At 42.1% G+C, this 24,479-nt stretch overlaps 2 protein-coding genes across 5 annotated transcripts in view; both read right to left on the bottom strand.

Annotated features, from left to right (window-relative positions):
* Positions 1–4,603, bottom strand: part of LOC147325227 (metabotropic glutamate receptor 8-like) — a 143,414-nt gene extending 138,811 nt beyond the window's left edge. For both annotated transcript variants that reach the window (XM_086299634.1, XM_086299635.1), the window contains exon 1: positions 4,064–4,603. The gene's annotated coding sequence lies outside the window, so the exon portion shown is untranslated. The remainder of the gene's footprint in view (positions 1–4,063) is intronic.
* Positions 4,604–7,179: 2,576 nt separating this feature from the next.
* Positions 7,180–24,479, bottom strand: part of LOC147325226 (peroxisomal succinyl-coenzyme A thioesterase-like) — a 29,825-nt gene continuing 12,525 nt past the window's right edge. Inside the window, exons 1-5 of one of the 3 annotated variants that reach the window (XR_015130301.1) lie at positions 22,224–22,394; positions 16,650–18,885; positions 16,278–16,476; positions 9,931–10,011; positions 8,406–8,433 (exon numbers count right to left, since the gene is read on the bottom strand). Coding sequence is in view for 1 of the 3 variants with exons in the window: in XM_086299633.1 (XP_086155759.1) it covers positions 7,910–8,040; positions 8,292–8,433; positions 9,931–10,011 (354 nt within the window). In the remaining 2 variants the exon portion in view is untranslated. Of the gene's footprint in view, positions 8,041–8,291; positions 8,434–9,930; positions 10,012–16,277; positions 18,886–22,223; positions 22,395–24,479 lie in introns of those variants that run through there. The other 2 variants (XR_015130300.1, XM_086299633.1) reach the window with 2 other exon arrangements.

Genomic DNA, 24,479 nt, shown 5'->3' with positions numbered 1-24,479 from the left:
GCTTGGAGCTAGCCTCCAAAAGCTGGCCATACACTGTGCGATTTTTGGCCGATTTTGAGCCGATTTTTCAGTTGTGCAACCGTTTTGGGGATCGGCCTGTGTCTTGCCTTAATCGTGTGTGCATCATGTAGTATACTTGGGGTAACGAGCAGTTAACACCTCACGACCAGCTCCCTATCATCAATCGTATGGTCGCATGATAATCAAACCAGTTTGAAATCCTGTCGCCTATCACACTGTGCACGCACAAACACAGAAATGAAAGAAAAGGTGGAGCAGCACGCAGTGCAGCGTGTGATCTGGACACAAGAGATGGAGGCACAACTTGTAGGATAAGGCAAGCTCATCCGAGTACGTAAGCGGAGAGCTGCCACCCAGCTGCAGACTGTTTAAACTAAACAAGCTGCTATTTGACATAATAAACCCTGTCAGCCGCAGTATTGCCTTCTGTTTTAACAGTTAAAGCAGTAGACACGAGCTGTTTGCATGTGCGTTGAACTCCAGGGTCATTAACCAGGCTACCTGTTACCTTATAGCTCACGCTAACTAACAAGCGAGCAGTTAAAAGGACAGCCGAGGCTGCACAAAACACCCACAAACTTATCTCACTACAACTTAGCGCCGAAAATATGACTGCCAGCTAGTGATGGTAAATTTGATTCTTTTTACTGAATCGAGTTTTAATGAGTCACTCACCAAAGTGAATCGAATTTTGGAGTCATTTGATTCACTGAGTCAGTCAACCAGAGAGTGCAAAAAAATGTACATTTTCACTCAAACTTAATTTGTTTCTCTTTTCATGTAAATCCCACTGCTAAGATGAATGATTCAAAAAAAAAAAAACCCCAACTATTTTATAGAGCAAAAAAGACCAAAAACATTTCTAAAATTAAGCAATTTCCTATCAAAATTGCTTAATAAACATTTATTTTGTTTATTTTTATTTTATTAGTATTTTCCTTAAATGTGTTAAATATATATTTTCTCATCCAAATGTCCACTGAGCTGTGAGCCAGGGGGCGGTAATGCACCTTAACATTGGTTGCCAACCAAGAAGAAGAAGCTGTGAGCCAGGAGGGAGGGGGTGGGTGAGTGAGTGAGTGAGTGATTCGCTTACGCTTACGATTCAGCACAGGAGGGAGGGGGTTAGTGAGTGAGTGAGTGAGTGATTCGTTCGCTCTATGATTCAGCACAGGAGGGAGGGGGTGAGTAGCTCAAATGTGCTGTTAGCATGTTAGCAGAGCGATGCTACTGTGAACCGAGGAGCTATTTTCTTGATGTGAGCTTCTACTCAGGGTTTTTTCTTCCAGTTCAGAGCAGAAATACTTTTGTTAAGAAACTGGCTGTTGTCCCCCCCCACACACAATTTTAATTATAAGCTAGATATATTTCTACTAAGCAAATTAGTTTGCTAACAGAAACAGGGATGAGTCAGTGAGTCAGTTGGGCTTGTGAATCATGATTCACGAGTCAGTAAAGTGATTCTCGCGTATTGAACGATTCGTTCACGAATCGAACATCACTACTGCCAGCTCAAGCTCGACACAGCTGCTGTAACATAAGACTGACATCCAGCTAACCACAGCTAAAAAGATATTTAGAGAAAACTTACCATTTCCTCAGGTTACACGAATTGAGTTGTTTCATGCTGAAAAGTTGTTGTTTTGGCTCTCACTGAAGACACCGACATGGCCACATCTTATTGGTGAAAAAATTACCGGAAATTCCACTGACGGCATGTTATCTAATGTGTTAAACTAATTTTTTTTTTTAAAGTAACGAGTCGAATTTTGCAAATGTAGCAGAGTAAAAGTACCGTTTCTTCTTCATAATTGTACTCAAGTAAAAGTAAAAAGTATCGTGCAAAAAAGGTACTTAAAAAGTATATATTTTTTAAAAAACTTACTCAAGTAAATGTAACGGAGTAAACGTAGCTCTTACTACCCACCTCTGCTTGTAGCTAACTCCGTTTTATCCATCTGTCTCTGGTTAACAATAACTGGACCTAGGCAAGCTGAGAGGCCAGCAGATTTCTTTCTGGGGGATAAACCTACAAATAAGACAAGTGCGTATACAAAGATAAGCAACACTGAGTAGTCTTCACCTTCTCCAGATGAAACAACTAGTATTCCATTTGGGAGCCCTTGTGACAGTGACGGACACTGTTGTTGTTCTAAAGACAATAAAGTACACCACATTTAGACTATAGAGAAAAGAACAACACCAGTTTGGAAAATCTGACAAATTTGTATTTGGAGAACAACAGACAATCGTAATATTGTCAAAATATTATTCTCAGATACTAACCAGTATTAAAATTTAACAGATATCAGATTAGATACTTTTTCATAACACAATCAATACCAATAGTGCTGTCTTTGCTTCCTCCAGGTGAGACAAATACAACACTGTGTAGACAGTCAGGCACACAGCACCTCCTCTCACTAACAGTAGTTGGCATTCACAATTATGAACAACACTTTAGAAGGAATTTTGAGAAGTCAGTAAAGCTCCTGTTTGAACAAGAAGTTCTTAACAGTTGTTATAAATGTTTACCTGGCCAGGATACAAATTAATGTTAGCCGCTTAACTATTAGAGGTTACCATGTAGCCACAAACTCAGGGAACACAAACTAATGTACTCTTAATGCCAGTGCCAAGCCCGAATAATTGGGGGGACTGTGTCAGGAAGCCTATCCAGCATAAAATCTTTGATAAATCAAGCGCTCATCTGCTGTGGCAACCACTGAAAAACAAAAATAATAATAATAATAATAATAAAATAAGAAAGCCTTTATTAGTCCGAGAGTGGTTTTTATTTTGTTTGTTTTGGTTTGTTTTTTGGTTTGTTTATTGGCACTATAATAACTGAATTAAAAATTATATATATATAATATACACACTTTACTAGTTTCTTAACATATTTCTGGTCTACACCAGTCACCTTTAAAATAGTGTTGTGACAGATTTATTATTATTATCATCATCATCATCCTCATTATTATTTTTGTATTGCTTTCAGCTTCTTCTTTAAAAAAAAAAAAAAATGCCTCTTTACCGTTTTCCCCAGGGATCAAAATTGAGCTGGAGATCCCAATATTGCAACAACCCTTCCTTCCTCATATACCAAAGTCTGTTCAAGTTCATACATACACCTGGCTATAAGTGTATCTAAACAATGGTTGAACTGCGAGTTTCTACCTGCCTTATGAACTTTGCTGTATCCATCAGAACTAGATGATGGGTGATGATGATGATGATGGCAGTAGATTCCAGGTAAATAGATAAAGCCAGCAACTTCTTATTGGATGCTGCACAGTGGAAAAAAAAAGAATATATATATATATATATATATATATATATATATATATATATATATATATATATATATATATATATATATATATATATATATATACACACACACGCATTGTCTCTGTGAGCTGCACTTTGTTTCTGTGCAGCTCACCGACTTCTTTTTATCCTTTCCTTCAGTTAATTCTGCTTTATTTTTTTATTTTTTTATTTATTTGCCCCTTTTTCTACGCCTCTTTGCCATTAAGACACACACTTAGTGAGCCTTGCACACGCAAACTCATCATAATAGGGAGCAAACACCTTTCATCCTAAGTACAGTGTAGATTCTTAAGCTGAGCGTACTCACACGTGCCTGAACATTTTCCCAGTGGGAACATGGAGAACACGCAAGCATTTTTCAGGTATGCGCACGAAGTCACCAAGACGCATCCATAAAAAAGGAGGGGTGGTGGCGGGGGGGCGTAAAAGCGTGCCAGCACTGTACACTGTGGGCTCATGTGCACGATTGAGTCAAATGCATTCAGAACTAGCTACAGTCCCAAAATCTATTTTTAATTGAAACATACAAACAGCTTGAGAAGCAAACTGGCAGCTTTGTAAACTGCTACTAAATGATTAACTGATTATTGACTGCAGAATCCGAAGCTCCAACATGTTCCCATAGATCACAAAAACGTTATCAATTACATGCGACATGTGTAGCTACATTTACAGAAAATTTAAATGTAATGTAATTAAAATTTACCTGCCAAATATCACCGGTAAATCTTCAGGAATCTTTTTTATCCTAGTAAGAAGAGGTTTTTTCGTCAGCTTCGCAAGTCAGCCAGTTGTCTTGTGTCTCCAGCAGTTAGTAACATCACATTAAACCTGTTCAGTCAAATTCCTCCACTGAGTTTCGATCCAGCATCCGCAAACAAAAAAGTGATGTGAAAATTCACCTTTTCCTCCGTGTCTTTAGTTAGAGATCAGCGCTGATCATAGTTCTGTCAGAGAAATTGTCATGTCTTCAGGTTAATATCAACCCTGATCGCCTGCAAGTGTAGGTTCGACTCACACGGGAAAATCCCAGGACCCTCCCTCTCCAGTCCTGATTGGTCTCATATCAAAGTGTCCGACAATTCAGAGAATGGACCTTATAAGAGCAGCCGGTTGCGTCCACAAGAGAGAAGCGCATGCTTTTCTTCGCCTCTCGCAGCTCTCCAAAGTGCAGTGTGCGGCTGGCCTACGTCACAGAAAACACTGGCGGCTCTCGTGCTCGTCACACGAAGCTGATGAGTTTCATGTCAAGCTCCCCCTAACAGAACCAGTGACAGACTTGTGCAGGGACTGCACGATCCTGGACCAAACTGAAATGATGTCAGTCACATCATAGAAGAGAAGAAAAGAAGCCCGACTGGTGCTGTCACACATAAGGTTAATAAGCTAAGAGAATACTGCACAGGTAGAGGGGTTTCCGAAGTTAAAGCAGCAGAGATGGAGAAAAGACGCCACCTAGCGGACACAAGTCGTAGTTACAACTAGATGCCGGTTCTCCGATGTCAATTCATTATGTCTATAATAAATAAAATCACAATAGTCACTTTAAGGTACGTTACACTAGAAGATAAAGAGACAATTAGATCCTATTACTGTGGGAAGGCGATGGTGTGAAGGAACCTCTTAACAGAAAGTAACAGAACCAGGCTCAGAGAGGGAGCCATTTGCCCCGACTGGCTGGGACTGAGTGGAAAGAGAAGAGAAAATGAGTTCATAGAGAACAAAACACAAAATATGGAAATGAAGATAAAGTATATATACAACTTCAAAATAGGAAAGGAGTTTTGTCTTTTGTTTTTTAAGTATTGCTATTTTAAAAAAAAACAAAAAACATTTCATCCACCAGAAACAGTTATAAACTTGGCACCTAAAACCTGGTTTTAAAAATGTGTGTCTGCAGGCATCGAAATGCAAAATGCATGCAGACAAAAACATACAAAATCCAATTTTTAATTATTCCATGCAGGACAACATTTGTTTATGTTTTCTCTTCAGTTTGTTTGTTTTTTTTGCTGTTTGTTGTGGGGGAGAGGTGTTTATTTGCTACAAGAACACATACATAATGTCAGCTGTTTGCAAACAAACACACAGATCTCTGGATTTCTTAATGAAATGAAATGCAGTGAGTAAAAAGTAACACTATAACTAAAAAGCCTCTTAGGAAGGTTTTTGTTATGATCACCTGCATCTTGTTTTTTATGATCATAATGGTGTATAGAATTTGGTTGTAATCTACCTGCAACAAAACTAGCTGGACATAAAATATAACTCTGTGTGCCACAATTCATTTTGCCTGCCAGGACAAAAAGCAATACATGATGATGCCAATCATTTGCTGAAAACAAGACCAATAGTTTTTGCTCTTGTTTTGCTCCTACAGTGTTTCCAATCATGAAACAAATTTAAATATTAGACAAAGCTAACACAAGTAAACACAAAATGCAGTTTCTAAATGAAGGTGTGTATTATTAATTGGGGAAAAAATCCAAACCTACATGGCCCTGTGTGCAAAAGGAATGATTTGATATCCTCGTGTCGGTGCTGGATTGGCAGACAGAGGCGGTTTCTCGCAAGTTAAGTAGATTTTTTTTAAGGCGGTTTTTTCCAAAGTCGCAAAAGTATGACGTCACAACAATTTGATTGGTCACTTGCAATGTTGAACCTTGAACCAACATTTATTATGATGATGTGGGAACAACACCGACACGAGGATATCAAATCGTGCGAGTGAACACCATCCCCACAGACACAGCGGCCAGGCAAGCAGAAGAACAGCACCTCAAGAAGAGTAAATGTGGTTATTCCAGCTGGACTTTTGTCAAAGCTGGGAAGGCACCAAAAGAAAGTTCCAGCCGATCCAGGAGAAAAGGACAACCGCTGCCTAAGCAAAAACCTGTAGTGATCCCATGTGTGTCAGGAGTATCGGAGCAGTTGAGACACATTTTTTCTAAACACCAGGTCTCTGTGGCTTTTAAACCCCAAAACACACTGCGCCAAAAATTGGTCCACCCCAAGGATCGGGTCCCCCGACACAAACAGAGTAACATAGTTTACGCTGTTAAATGCCAGGAGGATTGTCAGGATTTATACATCGGGGAAACAAAACAACCTCTGGCAAAGCGGATGGCACAACACAGAAGAGCCACCTCGTCAGGCCAGGACTCTGCAGTCTATTCACACCTACAGGCCCGTGGACACTCTTTCAATGATGAGGATGTACACATCTTGGACAGGGAGGAACGCTGGTTTGAGCGCGCAGTCAAGGAGGCCATTTACGTGAAAAGGGAAAGACCATCTCTGAATCGAGGAGGGGAGAGTTTGCTGGAGAGTCGGCGCAGTGGCAGGATGCCTGCTGTGTTGCCTGGGATTACTCCTTATCCCCTACCCAACCCCGTTGCTGGTCACGTGCTCTATAATGTTGTACTGTGGACATTTATGTGCTTTCTGTGCAGAGGAGTTTTTTTGTTTCCTGTTCTCATATAGCCCAGCATGAGTAGAGGTCTCTTTTTTTCCTCTTGTACTTTTCCCATTGTAGTGTACATTTCAGTGGTTTTTCTGTAATGCAACCGTTCTCTGACTTGTGTCCCCATGTGATGTCTGTGTTGTGTGTGTAAGGTCGGGGGGCGGGTTCATTTCACTGCAGGGCAACCTGCCACTGCATGTGGTGAATAAAATTTGATGAACTTGATGAACTTGAACTTGATGAACTATGAACTACTTAAATATAGTAACGGTGTATTTGTACTTTGTTACACTCTACATTCATTCATATTTTAATTGTCCCTATAGATATTGACAGTTAACCATGTCATGTAATGATCAAACCTTTTAATTTAGCCTTTATTTGTTATTAACATTTTAATACACTTTACAAACACAGGCCAACATATTTATTTTTCACAAACAACTTTTTTCCAGAGATCCCCAAAGGACAACTACTGCAGACATGATGTATAGAATTTGATGCTGGAAATTAAACTTATAGTCAGTCTGAATGCACAGTTTTCAGTAGCACATTTTTATGTGTACTGATGTGCTTTCAGTATTTTATTGCTTCTTTTCCTAAAGGAATGGTTTGAAAAATTTCTTCACCACTTGTCATTTTCACTAATAATTTTTTGTAATATATTAGATATTTAATTATAGTAGTAAAAACATTTTAGAATTCATCAGTCAAAAAGCAGTGCACCTTATCCAGTTTATCCTGTTAAATCGGTATAGTGCAGGAAGATATTTTGGTTTGTGTGAGTATTTGGTGGGGGAACAATTGTCTCTGCTTGTCTTTCTGTAAAAGTAGTTTATGATTTAATGATCATATGAAGTGGCAGCTTCCTACTACAAAAGCCATTACACCCGTTAACTATTTCTATTAAGAAGACATTTTTAATAAGTAATATTGAAACTGAATCCAAAGGTCATAATCAATATCTTCATAGCAATGCATTATATACTGATTGCCACAGAAGAGCTTCCATTGTCGTCTCACCTAACTATGTCTTTAGCCAAATATTTTCATCTTGGATTGACTTTGGAACTCATGTCATCATCTTGACTACAGGTGAGAAAATGAGGTAGGGTTTCTGCCACCATACAGATTCTCTCTGAGAAAAACCACCATCTTTTTCCAGGCATCCTCCTGAGCTCGAGAATGTTCCACCGTTTGTCCACCCCACAGACACATCACTGCAAAAACAAAACAGACATCAGGACTCCCCAAAAAACTGCTGTTACCAAAACTGGTACCGCAAGAAATTTACTGATAATTTGCATGTGTAGTCCAGAGTTTTTTTCACAATCATTTTCTTGCCACAAAATTACCTGAACATCAACTTTAAATAACATTCATTTCTCAAACCTGCCAAAATGTGGACCCCTCTGGTCCTCAAAGAACAACTGAGACAGTCTACAACCTTGCAGTGTGAAAGTGAACCTACTCTTCTCTTCTATTTCAATGGTCTTGAAGGTGCTAGATCTGGCATGTGGTGTGTAGGGCGGTTCGATCAAGTGACCTGCATTTGGGTATGACAGGACAGTGAGCAGATGACTGTTCCCCGCTCGTGCCATCATTTCCTTAATCTGGAAAACATGAAAGTAAAACGTTCTTATATTTTTGAAATAGTTTTGTTGTGTCTTTTTTATGTGAAGCCCTTTAGTTGTCACATAATTTATTCTTTACAGACACAAACTTGAAAACATTTTATCTAAAAAAATCATGTTGATACTTACTAGCCAGAGAACTCACAAAATTATGTCTAATGATCTTCAATAAGTTATTACCCATCCCAAATGTAATGCACCAAAAACCTGAGAAATTTCGATTTGAATTTTATAGTTTTGATCCCCTTTACCCCCTATATGCTTTATTTTCTGTTTTATTTAGTAGAATTTTTTCAAATATATTTTTGAGATTTTTGTGAAGTGAAATATTGTTCCAATTGGATGTTGCAGGCAATTATATATTTAACTGACAATCCAGGAACGGGAGGATAACGCAAGTGATGTACCAGTACCGAGTGACTAAACTGCTGGGGGATGGATCTGAAATGCCATAGAAATGCAGCACGTCCTAACCTCTCTACTTTTGGTAAAGGTAATGAAGGAGCAGGGAGTGGCAACCAGCAGGGCTATGACCTCCTTCTGGATAGCAAAGCACTGCCCTCTGGCTATCTTAGGTAGAAAACCATGGCTGTCTACTTAAACTACTTGTGGTTCCATCTGCTATATCTGAGCCAGACACAAGCTCGATGCTATAGGAAGCAGCACTCCGTGTGGTAAAGCTGAACAAAGCCCACAGAAAAACAAGGGTTGGAGCCAGGGGCTACAAAAGCCTCCTCCCTGTTTCTGAAAGATTTCAGGACCAAGCCTCTTCCTGCTACCTCCCTGGGTGGCCAGTGTCCTGGGGGACTCTTGGAGCTGCCCCAGTGTCCCCTGGGGCATCAGCTGTCCTGGGAGACTCTTGGGGGCAAACCCTTCGATGGTTTATAAAATGATGCAGGGTTATCATTTATAGTTCCTGTGTTGGCCATCAGTGATGGCATTAACCACTTTTTTTCCCCAATGGTGACACATCCTCAGCAAGGGGGGGTTCAAGCAATGGAAAGCTCCACTTTTCTGACAAGGAAGGGCTATCAGGGAGATGACAATCATGAGGCTATTTTGGCTTACACATGTCTGCAGCATCGCTTGGAGATCTGGGGCATTGCCTAGAACACCTAAGCCTGAACCTCAACTGGAGGTTGACAGGTTGCCCCAGTCTGTGGTTACTACTCTGTTGGGAGTCCGTGCTACATCAACCAGGGCAGTTTGCTGAGGAATGTTCAAAGCAATGCATGCAGATTCTTTTAACCCTCTCAGGCTCAAATTAAACTTAAACTTTTTATTGCTAATGCACAACCAAGTCCTGCAGTGGTACTTCTGAGTAAAAAAAACCTCATAAAATATGTATGTGGGGTAATCAGGTTGTTAGTTTTTAACTGTTGCAAATCTGCAACGCCTGCCTTGAGAGGGTTAATCCCATTTCTAACCTTATTTCAACCACCTTCTTTACATAGGAAGTTGTGACAGGAAACTTACATCCAATGCAGACTCTTGGGATGGCCAGTTCTGATCATCCTCACCTACAACCAGCAGCAGAGGACACTGTAGCCGTCCCACCTGAACAGACAAAAACAGCAGAAGTTTTGTTTTTTTCACCGTTTTCAACTATGGAAGTTTCATGAAATTATGCATGGCTTTCTATCACCTCTTGCTGGCATGGTTCTAAGGGTTTCTGTTGTTCGTTTCTGTTCTGAGTTTTGAATTCTTAGTTATAGATTTCAGCTTTGGATTTTTAGTGAATATTTTTAAGTTTTGCTTTTTCATTGTTGGACAGTTGTAACCACCAGTGGCGTTGTTGTTAGCACTGTTGCCTCACATCAAGAAGGTCCTTAGTTTGATTCCACCATCTAGCCTGGGCCTTTCTATGAGAAGTTTTTCTGGGTACTTCAGCTTCCTCCCATGGTCCAAAGACATGGAAATAGTTGAATTAGGTTAATTGGTTCAAAATTGGCCATAGGCCTGAAGGTAAATGGAAATGGTTGTCTGTCTGTGTTAGCCCTGAGACAGACTGGCGATCTATCCATAGTGTACCCTGTCTCTCATCCTACAGCTGCTGGGGTAGGCCCCAGCACCCTTGCAACACTGAATTGGATAAGTGGAGGAGAATGGATGGTTTTACTGTTTAGTGTTTGAAGTTAAAGTAGTGAGATTGGGGACTGCCTGTCCCTCCTTGGGATTTGAAAGTAGGGCTGATGAGCTTGCAGCATAAGCCATCAGAAAGCAATTTTCATCCATCTATGTTGTACTGCTTGTCTGAATTTGAGTAACGGGGGCAACAGTCTGAGATGAGTCGGTCAGGCCTGAACTCAACCCAGCTACCTCTTCCAGCTCATTCGGAGGACACATTGCGTCTAACTTATTGGGTAAAAAATCAAGTTGATCCATTGGTTTCCTTGATTAATTTGTTGGCACACATTGAGTCATGCCTAAGCCAGCTAAAGAGATGGGATATTCTGGGTCTGCCCGAGGGCCTCCTCCCCTCAGGACATGCCTGAAATATCTCACCTGCGAGGAGTTGTTTTTTTTTTTGATGGTTGAAGTTTTATTTATGGTTATATATAGAATGCAGGCTTTGTATATCATGATGTAGCTTCCAACACTCAGATGATCTTATAATCCTCTCTCTCTCTCTCTCTCTCATACACATTGTTGCCTAGGTATTAGATATATAAGGTATATTGAACAATATGATCTTTTTTTTTTTTTTCCCCCAAAATATACAAGTAATCGAAAATAAACAAACGGGTGTACTGTCTTTTATATACATATACATACATACTAGGGGTGCAACGATACACAAAATTCACGGTTCGGTTCGGTTCGATACTTTGGTGTCACGGTTCGATATTTTTTCGATACAAAAAAAATGTTCATGCCTTTTTAATTTGTCATTTATTAAAATTATAAATATATATTTTAACTCAAAAGTACAGTTTTTAAATTTAACCCTAGCCCTTGTGCGTGTTTTTTATTTTGACAGCGAATGCGCACCTGCGGACCACTTATGTGCAGCCCTGGTTATTTAGCTCGTCATATTGCAGCCACAGAAATTATTTTGTCCATGAAACCATAAAGCTGCACTTTCTTTTTGCCTTATAGTTTGGAAAAGAGAGTTTATTACAGAGAAATGTCTCTTTCCAAAATAAAAGCTATACTATCCGCTTCTTCTGGGCTATATTCTCAGCAGCATATTAAACATATAAGGAGAATCATGTGCTAACAGCTGTCTAAATGACTCGGCTAAAGTTAGTGGCATGCTTGCTTGTTTTTTTTCTGCTTCCACTTGTCTTTGCACTAGGATGATGTCGGTGTAAATGTGCAGTCATATTCGTTGTGTTCCCACTAGTGCTTTCAGGTTAATCTCGTTGAAATGACCTTAACGCCACAACACGGCAAATCTCCGTTAACGAGCTACCGCCGATCGCCCCGTGCATGGGGCTAGACGGCCAACACGTTAACGAGCTAACTGCGCTAACACACTAGTTCCCACCCATGTAATTGAGCATTGCATGGCACATCCAACATACTGTTTTACTTTAGTCCATGACTCGCTTACCTTCAGGGTCATACGTCACATGAAAACCAAAATAATTCCAAACGCCAGATCTGAATGAGGGTGGGGGAGGTCCATGTTGCAAGGAGAGCTTAACTTCTGTCTCGCTAGCTTGCCCTGCGCTCTTCCTTCTGACGATGCTGTCTGTGTTGAGCGCTCAGTGAATCTGCGTTCGACTACTCCGCCTAGGCTCGACAGTGCAGCCTAGGCGGAGTAGTCGAACGCAGATTCACTGAGCGCTCAACACAGACAGCATCGTCAGAAGGAAAGTTGATAAAATAAATTAAAAATTTTGTATTGTTCGATACATATGCGTACCGAACCGAAAGCACTGTATCGAACGGTTCAATATCGATACGAATATCGTTGCACCCCTAGTATATATGTGTGTGTGTGTGTGTGTGTGTGTGTGTGTGTGTGTGTGTGTGTGTATATATATATATATATATATATATATATATGTGTGTGTGTGTGTGTGTGTGTGTGTATATATATATATATTATATATATATACACACATACATACATACATACATACATACATACACACACACATACATATATACACATATACAGTGGGGCAAAAAAGTATTTAGTCAGCCACCGATTGTGCAAGTTCCCCCACCTAAAATGATGACAGAGGTCAGTAATTTGCACCAGAGGTACACTTCAACTGTGAGAGACAGAATGTGAAAGAAAAGTCCATGAATCCACATGGTAGGATTTGTAAAGAATTTATTCGTAAATTAGGGTGGAAAATAAGTATTTGGTCAATAACAAAAATACAACTCAATACTTTGTAACATAACCTTTGTTGGCAATAACAGAGGTCAAACGTTTACTATATGTCTTTACCAGGTTTGCACACACAGTAGCTGGTATTTTGGCCCATTCCTCCATGCAGATCTTCTCGAGAGCAGTGATGTTTTGGGGCTGTTGCCGAGCAACACGGACTTTCAACTCCCGCCACAGATTTTCTATGGGGTTGAGGTCTGGAGACTGGCTAGGCCACTCCAGGACTTTCAAATGCTTCTTACGGAGCCACTCCTTTGTTGCCCGGGCGGTGTGTTTTGGATCATTGTCATGTTGGAAGACCCAGCCTCGTTTCATCTTCAAAGTTCTCACTGATGGAAGGAGGTTTTGGCTCAAAATCTCACGATACATGGCCCCATTCATTCTGTCCTTAACACGGATCAGTCGTCCTGTCCCCTTGGCAGAAAAATAGCCCCATGGCATGATGTTTCCACCCCCATGCTTCACAGTAGGTATGGTGTTCTTGGGATGCAACTCAGTATTCTTCTTCCTCCAAACACGACGAGTTGAGTTTATACCAAAAAGTTCTACTTTGGTTTCATCTGACCACATGACATTCTCCCAATCCTCTGCTGTATCATCCATGTGCTCTCTGGCAAACTTCAGACGGGCCTGGACATGCACTGGCTTCAGCAGCGGAACACGTCTGGCACTGCGGGATTTGATTCCCTGCCGTTGTAGTGTGTTACTGATGGTGACCTTTGTTACTTTGGTCCCAGCTCTCTGCAGGTCATTCACCAGGTCCCCCCGTGTGGTTCTGGGATCTTTGCTCACCGTTCTCATGATCATTTTGACCCCACGGGATGAGATCTTGCGTGGAGCCCCAGATCGAGGGAGATTATCAGTGGTCTTGTATGTCTTCCATTTTCTGATGATTGCTCCCACAGTTGATTTTTTCACACCAAGCTGCTTGCCTATTGTAGATTCACTCTTCCCAGTCTGGTGCAGGTCTACAATACTTTTCCTGGTGTCCTTCGAAAGCTCTTTGGTCTTGGCCATGGCGGAGTTTGGAGTCTGACTGTTTGAGGCTGTGGACAGGTGTCTTTTATACAGATGATGAGTTCAAACAGGTGCCATTCATACAGGTAACGAGTGGGGGACAGAAAAGCTTCTTAAAGAAGACGTTACAGGTCTGTGAGAGCCAGAGATTTTCCTTGTTCGAGGTGACCAAATACTTATTTTCCCCCCTAATTTACGAATAAATTCTTTACAAATCCTACCATGTGAATTCATGGATTTTTTTTTTTCACATTCTGTCTCTCACAGTTGAAGTGTACCTCTGGTGCAAATTACTGACCTCACCTATTGTAGCCAACCTTTACATGGAGGAAGTGGAAAGGAAGGCTCTTGGCTCTTTCAAAGGAAGAGTACCCAGCCACTGGTACAGATATGTGGACGACACCTGGGTCAAAATCAAGACACAAGAAGTGGAATCCTTCACTGCGCACATTAACGCTGTGGATAAGAATATCAAGTTCACCAGGGAAGACACAAAGGACAACTGTCTGCCTTTCCTGGACTGCGCCGTGCACATTGAAGAGAACGGCAAACTCAACATCGAAGTTTACCGGAAGCCCACACACACGGACCAGTACCTCCTCTTTGACTCCCATCACCTTTTGGAACACAAACTTGGAGTAATCCGGACCCTACACTACCGGGCAGAACATGTTCCCTCTAAGCCTGAAGGGAAAAAGAAGGAACACACACATGTAAAGTAAGCACTCAAAATGTGCGGCTATCCTAAATGGGCGTTCTTAAAGTCAGCAAAGAGGCACAGAAAAGAAGACCAGACACCAGCGAGGGAGGATAAGAAGGACAGACGCAACAACATTGTCATCCCCTATGTAGCCGGCGTATCAGAGAAACTCAGGAGAGTTTTCTCCAAGCATGACATCCCAGTGTATTTCAGACCCAGCAACACGCTCAGACAGAAACTGGTTCACCCGAAAGACAAAACTCCAAAACACAAACTTAACAATGTGGTGTATGCTGTACAGGGCAGCGAGGAATGCTCAGACCTCTACATTGGAGAGACCAAACAGCCACTTCACAAGCGCATGGCACAACACAGAAGAGCCACCTCCACAGGACAAGACTCAGCAGTCCATCTGCATCTTAAGGATAAAGGACACTCTTTCGAGGATGCCAATGTTCACATTTTGGACAGAGAGGACAGATGGTTTGAAAGAGGAGTGAAAGAAGCAATCTATGTCCACTGTGAGCGACCATCTTTGAACAGAGGCGGGGGTTTACGACACCAACTCTCTGCCATCTATAATCCAGTTTTGAGATCCCTTCCCAGACGCCTTAACGCCCACTCACATCCTGGGCCATCTGACCTCAGGAATTCGCATGATAAGGTGGGGCCAGGTTTCACAATGAACACACCCGAAACTCTGGCTGATTGGGACCCACGCCCAGTTTCCCACCTTGGCTCAGGCGATTAGAGGATCATCAGGGGGTCCTTTTGTCCCTCTGTGGGGGGTCACTCCCACTAGGTTTATATCTGGGACTCTCCACCATTTGACCTTAGAACTGAAGAAGCTTCTCGGATGAGAGGTGAAACGTCTTCAAGCAACTTAAAGAAGTCCAGACGCTTTTCTTTGCAAGCTCCTTTGACTGTACCTGGGCTTGTTGCAGTGACCTGAAGTTACTAAACTTCACGAGTGTATGCACTCACTCCAAGAAGCGTATAATTATAAATATGAGCGTGGTGAAAGTTGGGCAGCACACCAACGTATTTTGTCCCTCTGTGTGCTCGTAAGGGTCTGACCCTTTCACTGGTTTGATTTTTTTCCTAGTATCTTTTCTTTGACTTTTCATCAAGTCTGTCTTTGTACGGACCGGCATTGTTCTCCTTCGTTTTGTACATTCCTTTTTGGGGGGCAAAGAAAAAGCAAGAATTTATTGGAATCGAAGAATGAACGTTTTGCGGTGCTGCAAATGCTTGGATTGTTTTGCCACGAGTTCCCGGCATACAATGCGCGAAAGTCACGTGGTCTGTCAATCTCTATAAACCATCATCTCTTATAATGAATTTCATTCAAAATACTATTATAGAAAAACATTCTCATGGGTCCCATCAAAGTATATCAGCAATAAAGCTAATAAACATTATCCAAAGTTACTCAAATATATTTACAAAACTCATTTAACCACAGGTGTTGCGCAACAGATTCAATAATCTCATAGGCCGTTTTGGCATTTCATCAGAAGTAACAAAAAACATCCAAAACGGACAAAACTACAAAAATCAAATCACTCGTTCAACTCTAGATACGTTAAGTCAACATTCGGTCATAATGGAATAAACAAAAACAATATTCAATAAATAAAACTAATAATTGCACTTACTGTCGGTAGCCTAGCATTAGCTTACCGGCGTTTTAGGATGTGCGATCGCGGCTCCGCATTTTCATTGATTGTGACAAAACAAAACAAACAAATAACTCACCGTTGAGTCGATTGTGAGGTGGTGTAAAGATGAATGAATCGGCCGGGTTATTGCACGCTGTCAACTGGTCTGTAGTGTAAAATTTGTCGATATCTCACAAGTACGCCAACCACAGGGACAACAGCAGCCAGAGGAGCAGGGACATGCAGCTGATTGACCCGGAACTTCTACAGGGTTCATTCCCGCCACAATAAAGGGACTGGCAGTTAGTAGGGACAGAAGTTACCGTGGTTACACATGCACCAAGGTTTGACAAAGTTCAGCAATATGAACAAGTTCAACAAAGATCGAAGCGGGAGGCACGAAGGGCATTAGCACATTTTGTTCTATGGAACAGGCTTGTTGCTCATGGCTGGCTTGCTCAGCACTTACCACACGCTTAAAACATGGCTTTAATGATTTGCCAGCTATCTGAGCTGTCGACAGGTTTTCTCGGGTCAAAGGCAGTGGAATATCTTTTTCAGATGGACCAGGCTCCTCAGGGTTCACAAAGTCTGGTGGAGACAAAACATTGTTTTGTTCAGATAACGCGACACCCTCCTCAGAAAATGAGGTCCTCAACACAGAATCAGCGAGGGTAACGTAACCGTCTTTACGGGCTTGGGCATGAGTAACCACACAGGCTGGGTACAGCTTTGGGGTCACAGAAATCTCTGGGGCATCAGAACTGAGGGGCTTATCCAGCACCTCTAGACTAGGACGCACTAATCCGCCCACAATATCATTTCCTAGCAACATGGCAACCCCCTCTATGGGTAAGGTTGGGCATACTGCGACGGGGAAAAATCCCGTAACGAGTTCTGATTTGATATAGACTTTGTGAACTGGTTTAGGAGCATAACCCATCTCTATTCCAACCAGAAAATAGGACTTATGGGTGAGCACATACTCGTCTGCGAGAACTCCTGCAGTTGCTAAAGTGGTTACTTTCTGCTCATTCAGGTATAACACTATACTCTCTGGAAGACACTTTTTAAAGTCTTCCAGCAACATCAATTCATGCAATGAATCATAATCACTGGCTTTTGACGCAGAGCACCACTTGTCAAAGAGGATACCTTTTTCCCTGGCAAACTCCACATACGTTTGGGAGGGAAGTTTCCTCTGTAGCCGAAATTTCTGCCTGTATGCTTCTGGAACCAATTCATATGCTTGCAACACAGCTGATTTAACACAAGAATACTCCAAACTGTCTTTTAAGGGAAGCGCAACTACCACCTCTTGGGCTTTTCCAGTCAGTTTACACTGTAATAAAAGGGGCCAGATCTCACTAGGCCACCGCAAAGCACCAGCAATGCGCTGAAATGCTGCAAAATAAGAATCCACCTCAGCCTCTTTAAATGCAGGCACTAAAGAAATGCACTTACTAATGTCATAAGGAGTAGTAGACACGGGGGCAGAACCTGGACCATCAGCGGAGACAGATGAGGCTCGTGGCTGAGACTCCAGCTCCAGCTTACGCAGCCTCATTGTCTTATCTGCCTCTATTTCCAGCTTTCTGATCTCAAGCTGTAATTGAGCTCGCCTGGCTTGAGCCCTCTCCTCGGCCTCCAACTGGAGCCGTGCCAAGCGCATCTTTAGCCGGGCCCCGTCCCGTGCTTCTGAGCTTCCAGAGGAAAGGGGATCATAGCGAGGGAGCGTGCGCGGCGTCTTCCCCCGCTCATCTCCCACACTGTCATGACCCGTACCATCTTTATGGTCCCCCTCAAATGAGGAAGTTTGACTAGGCTCACCAGAGACCATAGGCACTTCAGGCAGATCAGGGACTTGCATTAAACCAGCCTCCACCAACTCGTCTACTACCCGCTTTTTCAAGTCACTCTTACGGAGTGTTTTAGAGACCTGTAGCTTAAGGTGTTCTGCAATTTTCAGCAATTCGCATTTGCGGCAGCTCTCAAGGAGCACAACAGATGGAGCTTTCAAAAAATCCTCTAAACAAAATGGAGCCGACATGGCGCTCAAAACAGGGAAAAGGGCAGAAGAAGAAAAAAATCCCAAAATTGAGCAAAACACACGTTCTCTCTTTCACAAAAGGGAATTCTCCTTATGGGGAAAAGGAGGATCCCAGACGAGCCGCCACTTATGTTACAACCCCCTCTGCTAGGCGTCAGGGAAGGAGTAACATACATGAGCCCGCAACACAAGAAAAAGGTTTTAATTACAAACTTTAAACAGAAAACCGACAGGGCTGTTCAACAGACCACTGGGCAAACAATTATTACATAAAGAAAGAACAGTCAAGAGTAAAAGTTAAAGGTTAACTAAGGCAAGCTGGCAGCACACAAAATAAAAGCTAGGGGTTAACTAAGGCAAGCCAGCATCACAAAATTCTACTCACAGCCAGCTAGCAGCTCAAAACTCTAATCAGGCTGAGTTCAAAGCATGCACCAAGGTTTGACAAAGTTCAGCAATATGAACAAGTTCAACAAAGATCGACGCGGGAGGCACGAAGGGCAAACTGCATGTTCAGTCCTAAGCAGCAGCCACTGAGTGAAGGACCTCCAGCCTTTTGTAGCCACAGGTGGGCACGATCAGCCACTGATTGCCTCTTGGAGCATCACGGGATCCCCGGGCAGCCGATCGTCCGTGTGGTCTGGCACACTTCATTCTGCATAAGAGAGGGTTGGCACGGGTCTCCCAGTAACCAATCACACACAAGTCATGGCACACATGGATTTGCATGAACACCAAAAAGGCAGTCTCACTCCCTCCAAGGCCCAGGGCCGTAACATTCATTCATTAAGTCTGGCAGTCATCAGGCCTGGGTATGGTTAGTTAATTCATGATTTACCAAGGTGTGCAATTACCTTTTCACATAGGGCCAGGTAGGTTTGGATAGCCTTAATAAATGAAATAACCTTTTAAAAACTCAATTTCATATTTTCCCAGGTTATCCTTGCTATATAAAAATTAATTTTATCATCTGAAACATTAAGTCTGACAAATTTGCAAAAAATAAATAAATAAATACAAAAATAAAAGAAATTGGGAAATGGACAAATACTATTTCATAGCACCTTAGCTTTGTGTCACCCTCACCTCTTGTGCTTTTGACTAATGTCGACTTTGGACTTTTGGCTCTCTGTTGGTTATTTATTTACACAAATCCAACCTTCCTTTTATCTTCCAACCCCTCTTTTATCTAAAAAAAAAATCTTGAAACAATAATTGTAAAACAGCTACATGATTATCTGCAAAGGAATGGTTTACTGCAGAATTTGAGTCAGGGTTCAGAATTTATCAAAGTACAGAAATAGTAGTAGTGAAGGTTATAAATAATTTTTTATGGCCTCTAACAGTGGACTCATCTCTGCAGCATTTGTCACTGTTAACCATAACATTATATTACACAGATCACTGCATGCTGTAGGTATTAAAACTAGTATGCAGCACTGGGTTGAATCACATCTGTCTAACTAGGGTTGCCAACCGTCCCTTAAAAAAACGGAATAGTCCCGTATTTCGAAACAAAAGTACACGTCCCGTATTGAGCTAATAAGGGACGCACTTTGTCCCGTAATACAGTGATAATCAAAAGTAGTCTATAACTTTTAATGGAATTAACGCTTTGTTGGAAAACATAATTCCCAGCCCCTCTCCTGCTTTGTGACCAATGAGCTGACAGCACACTTATGACAATTCGAGTATGACAATTCAGATTACCGCTCATCTCATTGGTCGAGGAAAGGTCGCTTACGGAGAAAATACCGGAAGACAACAGATGACCACAACAAGAAGCATGGCCAACAGGGAAACAAACGCCGACACTGCGGTGCAAGTCTCGGATGACAGTACACCTAAAGCTGGGCAGACACTGCGATTTTCAAACTGCACGATTGACTCGCAGGGGTTAGAAGTTGGTAGGTCACGATGCAGGGTCTCACACTATACGGCCCGATGCTCTGATGCGACCTGAGTGCTCACACTGTGCCTCCATAAAATGAAGGTTATAACAGAAAATCTGTCGCTCGCTCCCCCTCTCTTTCACTCACACAGACACGCACACCACCACCATCAACTTTGCTAAATTGCTAATGAAAAACACTGATCAGGCAGCTGTGATTGAGCAGCAATGTAGATCCAACTATTTTCACGGTTGTTGTGGTCGTGATAATTTTGTGATGCCACATCGAAAAGGCTCGGATGAGCTTTCCAAAGTTCTACAAGTTGTGCCTCCATCGCTTGTGTCCAGATCACACGCTGCACTGCCGTGCTGCTCCGTCTTTTTCACCGACGTTTACATGTTTGCGCGTGAGCAGTGTGAGCAGCTGCGGTGACACCCTCACGAGCGATTGATGATCGGGAGCTGCTCGAGGTGTTAATCGCTTCTCGTTACCCCACGTATACTAAACGATGCACAATGAAGGCCAAAATTGGGCAGATCACCAAATCGGTCGCATGACTCAAAAATCGGCTCAAAATGGGCCAAAAATCGCACAGTGTAAGCGCAGCATTAGAGCAGCATTAGAGCAGCAATGTTTGTTCCCCTCAGAGAAAGAAAAATAGGCTGCAAAAGTACAGGGAGGAATGGGAAAAGGAAAACACCTGGCTGGAAAAGTGCACGATAACACCTATAAAGCGCACTGCACTGTGTGCCGGCGCACTTTTTCCATAGGCATGCTTCTAATGGTGGGCACATGAAGAACATGAGGGGCGTGAAAGCTCGGGGAACCTTTAACCAATTTCTTGTCCACCAGGCCACGGCAGAAGCAGATATGGCATGTAAACATTGGTTTGTTTTTTTAAAACCCTCTGGTTAAGGTTAATATGGGCATGTGCAGTGAATATCAGCGCTATGTGGCCAGAAGTGTGATAATTTATTTTGTGTAATAAACAACTGCAAGGATAGATGATTACAACAAATAGATGACTAATACATAAAAGTAATACATAGATGAATAATGATGATGAGTTAAGATACGTAATCATGGGAACAAGCGGGTTTACAAACAGGAGCAGCTGATTAGCATTAGAAAAGCTGAAATAATACCTCAACTGAAGCCAATTGTACTAAATGCACTAAATGTGCACTGTTACAAGAATGATTTTGTTCTATTGTTTTCTATTAATTTATATAATTTTAAGTTAAGCAGGACAGAGTTATTTTAAAGAAAGTTTTACTTATATTCTCAAAAGTTAAGCATGACAGGCTTCTGTTTAAGAAAGAGACCTGTTTTACTGTGTTAATGTTGTCATTTTGAGCTAAAAAATAAATGGCTGAATGATCATTTGTTTCCCATATGGTCATATCACAAAGAATATGCATCTGCTTAAATCAAATTCAAGTCAAATGGTTAAAAAATTATTTCACACACAAAAAAAAGAGCTACCACACTGGGAAGGGTGAAGACAACTGGGTTGCCCGGCCCTGGCCACGAGGTGTCCCTTATTTATTTTTCAGGGAGTTGGCAACCCTATGTCTAACAGACTTCAATTTGTTCATGTAAATGGGGATTCTTCCTGACACACTAAGGTCACTGCTGGCTCTAAAGGAAATGTGTTCATCTGCTTCAGAGGTTAGGGTGGATATGGAAAGATGTATCTTTGTGCAGTGTGCATGTGTAGGCCTGGGTCTGAGGCGCTCAGCACTGTTAATTAAGTAAACTGCAGAAATGTCTTAAATACATAAAAACTGGGATTACCTCTAATTTCCTGCTTTTAAAGTCAGATTGTCATGGGTCACTGACCCAGTGTTGTGTATTTATGGAGTGTTGATTCTTGTTACTCGTTATTATTTTGATCTCAAGGAGTGATTTATTTTTCCTAGTCTCTATTGGTATTGTTTAGTTTCCTTGTTCTTATGAATTCTCTGTTAGTATAATTTATCTCTTGTGTAATTCATATGACTTTAGGTTGTTTAGCTTTCTTTAGCGTTCCCCTCCTGTTCTTCAGTCTCTCTTTTTTTAGGATCTCCTTTTCTAATTCAGTCTTGTTGTCTTGGCTTACTTGTGGTTCCTAGTCTTTATCTCTGTGTTCTGTCTTCAGCATGCCTGTGCTTGGTTACTGTGGCGGAGGTGTGGTCCCGGGCGCAGCTGCAGGGGAGGAGTGGTGCAGTGAGCTCAACGGGGCGGTGCTGGAGACGCAGGTGAGAACAGCTGATGGCGTTTGGACTGATCATGGTTTCCTTCCCTTTTATAGTGAGACGGGAGAGGAGCGGAGGGGAGACTGGAAATCAGCTGAGACCGGAGCTGTCAGACTGTGGTCGGTCATAACAAATGAAAACGATAAATAAACGTGGCATCTGGCGACAAACAACTGTGCGTGTGTGTACATGTGTGAAGTGCATTTCACAGTTACCTTTAGTCTCCCCAGCCTGTAATGTTGCCCTTTGTATATCTGGTGCTCCCACTCTCTGTTTCTCTCTCTCTCTCGCTGTCTCCCTATGTATCTGTCTCTCCCCTCTTTCTCTTGGCCTTGTCATGTGTTTGTTATTCTCTTCTGGCGTCATGTTTGTGTGTCTTGAGTCTAGGTCTTTGTCTCTGTATTTGACTTATTTCGTGTCTTATTTTGACAGCCATCGTCTCGTGTGCATTGTGTTCAGGTTTTTTTGTCTCGTTATTACTAGTTTGCTCCAGCTGTGTTCCCATGTGTCTCCAATTCTCCTAATCATCCTCTTTGTTTATACTGTGCTAGTCTTCCACTGTGCTTTGTCAGAGTGTATTGTTATGTTCATGCTTTTGTCCTGGTCCCTGGTCTTAGTTTCCTAGTGTTTCACTGCTTGAGTTAGTTTAATCAGCTTGGAACCACTTCCAATTTGGATGCAGGAGACAGACCGCTCCCTCTACTTTTAAGGTTAGGTGTAAAACATTCTTTTTTGACAAATATTATAGTTAGGGTTGAATCTGATGACCTTGAATCCTCGCTTAGTTACCCTGCAATAGACCTAGACCTGCAAGGGCCTTCGCATGACTCAATGAGTATTCTTCTTCACTCACATCTTTTCACACTCTGTGTTTATACACTGCTCTCCATTTAACCATTAGTTATTATTAATCACTGGCTCTCTTCCACAGTATGTCTTTTTTCCTGTCTCCTCACCCACAACCCGTTGCGTTGGCTACCCCTCCCTGAGCCTGGTTCTTATGGAGTTTTTTTTCCTGTTAAAAGGGGAGTTTTCTTTTCCCAACATTCTCTGCATTATAAGGTCTTTAAAATACAATATAAAATACCCGGATGCAACTGTTGTTGTGATTTGCTGCCAATTGAATTGAACAAATGTGATTTGTATCAATAGATAATATAATGCATACCACTTGTTAACTCAGGACAGTGGATGCTTTTAATCTTTTAATACTAAAAGCTGAGCTGAATTATGCATATAGCAAGTCTTGCTCGTGCAGAGGGTGTTGCTATGTAGGAAATGTAAATTACAAAAGTAGAATGAAGCAAGCACAACTACACAACATGAAAGTCACTCATAGTCTAGGAGGTCACAACACATCCTATCACAACCACAACCAAAAAGGAACATGATAAATCTGAACACCAACTCCTTTCAAAGACATTAATTACATGAAAACAAAGCATCAACTTTTCTAAATGCTGTTTGTGACAGGTGAGACCTGAGTCTGGGAACCCTGGTCTTTGCCCCTTTCATAAGCTCAGGTGTGGGCAATTAACTATTCTCTAGCAAACCTGAAGGTGTGAGTGCTTGGTCCAAGCTGGGCAAGTTGGTGTTTTTAATTCCTTTCTATGAAAGCTTGATGCGGGTCCCACTAAACTTCTGTTAGAATGGTGGGAAACATTGCGTTCCTGTGAGAGTAGTGAACTTCACCGCCACTGACCCACATTTATTAGAGTGTGACGCAAACTTGTGGACAGAGTACCGAGCTGCTGCTTTGCCAAGTGGATTTCTGGTTGCGGGTAGAGGACCCGCCACATCAGTGTGTTTTAATTTGTTTTAAACTGGTGTAATTCGACATGGGGCCCAGCCGGGCACAGCCCGAAAAGGGGACATGGGCCCATCCTCCCACAGGCCCACCACCCGCAGGAGGCGCGGAGGCCCCTGGCGGACTAATCCCCGGCTGCCAAGACTGGCAATTGGGACATGGAATGTCACCTCTCTGGTGGGGAAGGAGCCTGAGTTAGTGCGTGAGGTTGAGAGGTACCGGCTAGATATAGTCGGGCTCACCTCTACGCATGGCTTGGGCTCTGGAACTGGTCTCCTGGAGAGGGGCTGGACTCTGTCTCAGTCTGGAGTTG

The sequence above is a fragment of the Aulonocara sp. 'chitande type north' Nkhata Bay genome, linkage group LG7 (genome assembly GCF_057382095.1).
Source record: "Aulonocara sp. 'chitande type north' Nkhata Bay isolate Kocher_YH1m ecotype deep benthic linkage group LG7, A_spYH_male_GT1.1, whole genome shotgun sequence".
Classification (NCBI taxonomy): Eukaryota; Metazoa; Chordata; class Actinopteri; order Cichliformes; family Cichlidae; genus Aulonocara; species Aulonocara sp. 'chitande type north' Nkhata Bay.
Note: the sequence above shows the minus strand (reverse complement) of the source record. Positions and strands in the feature narration are given on the sequence as shown.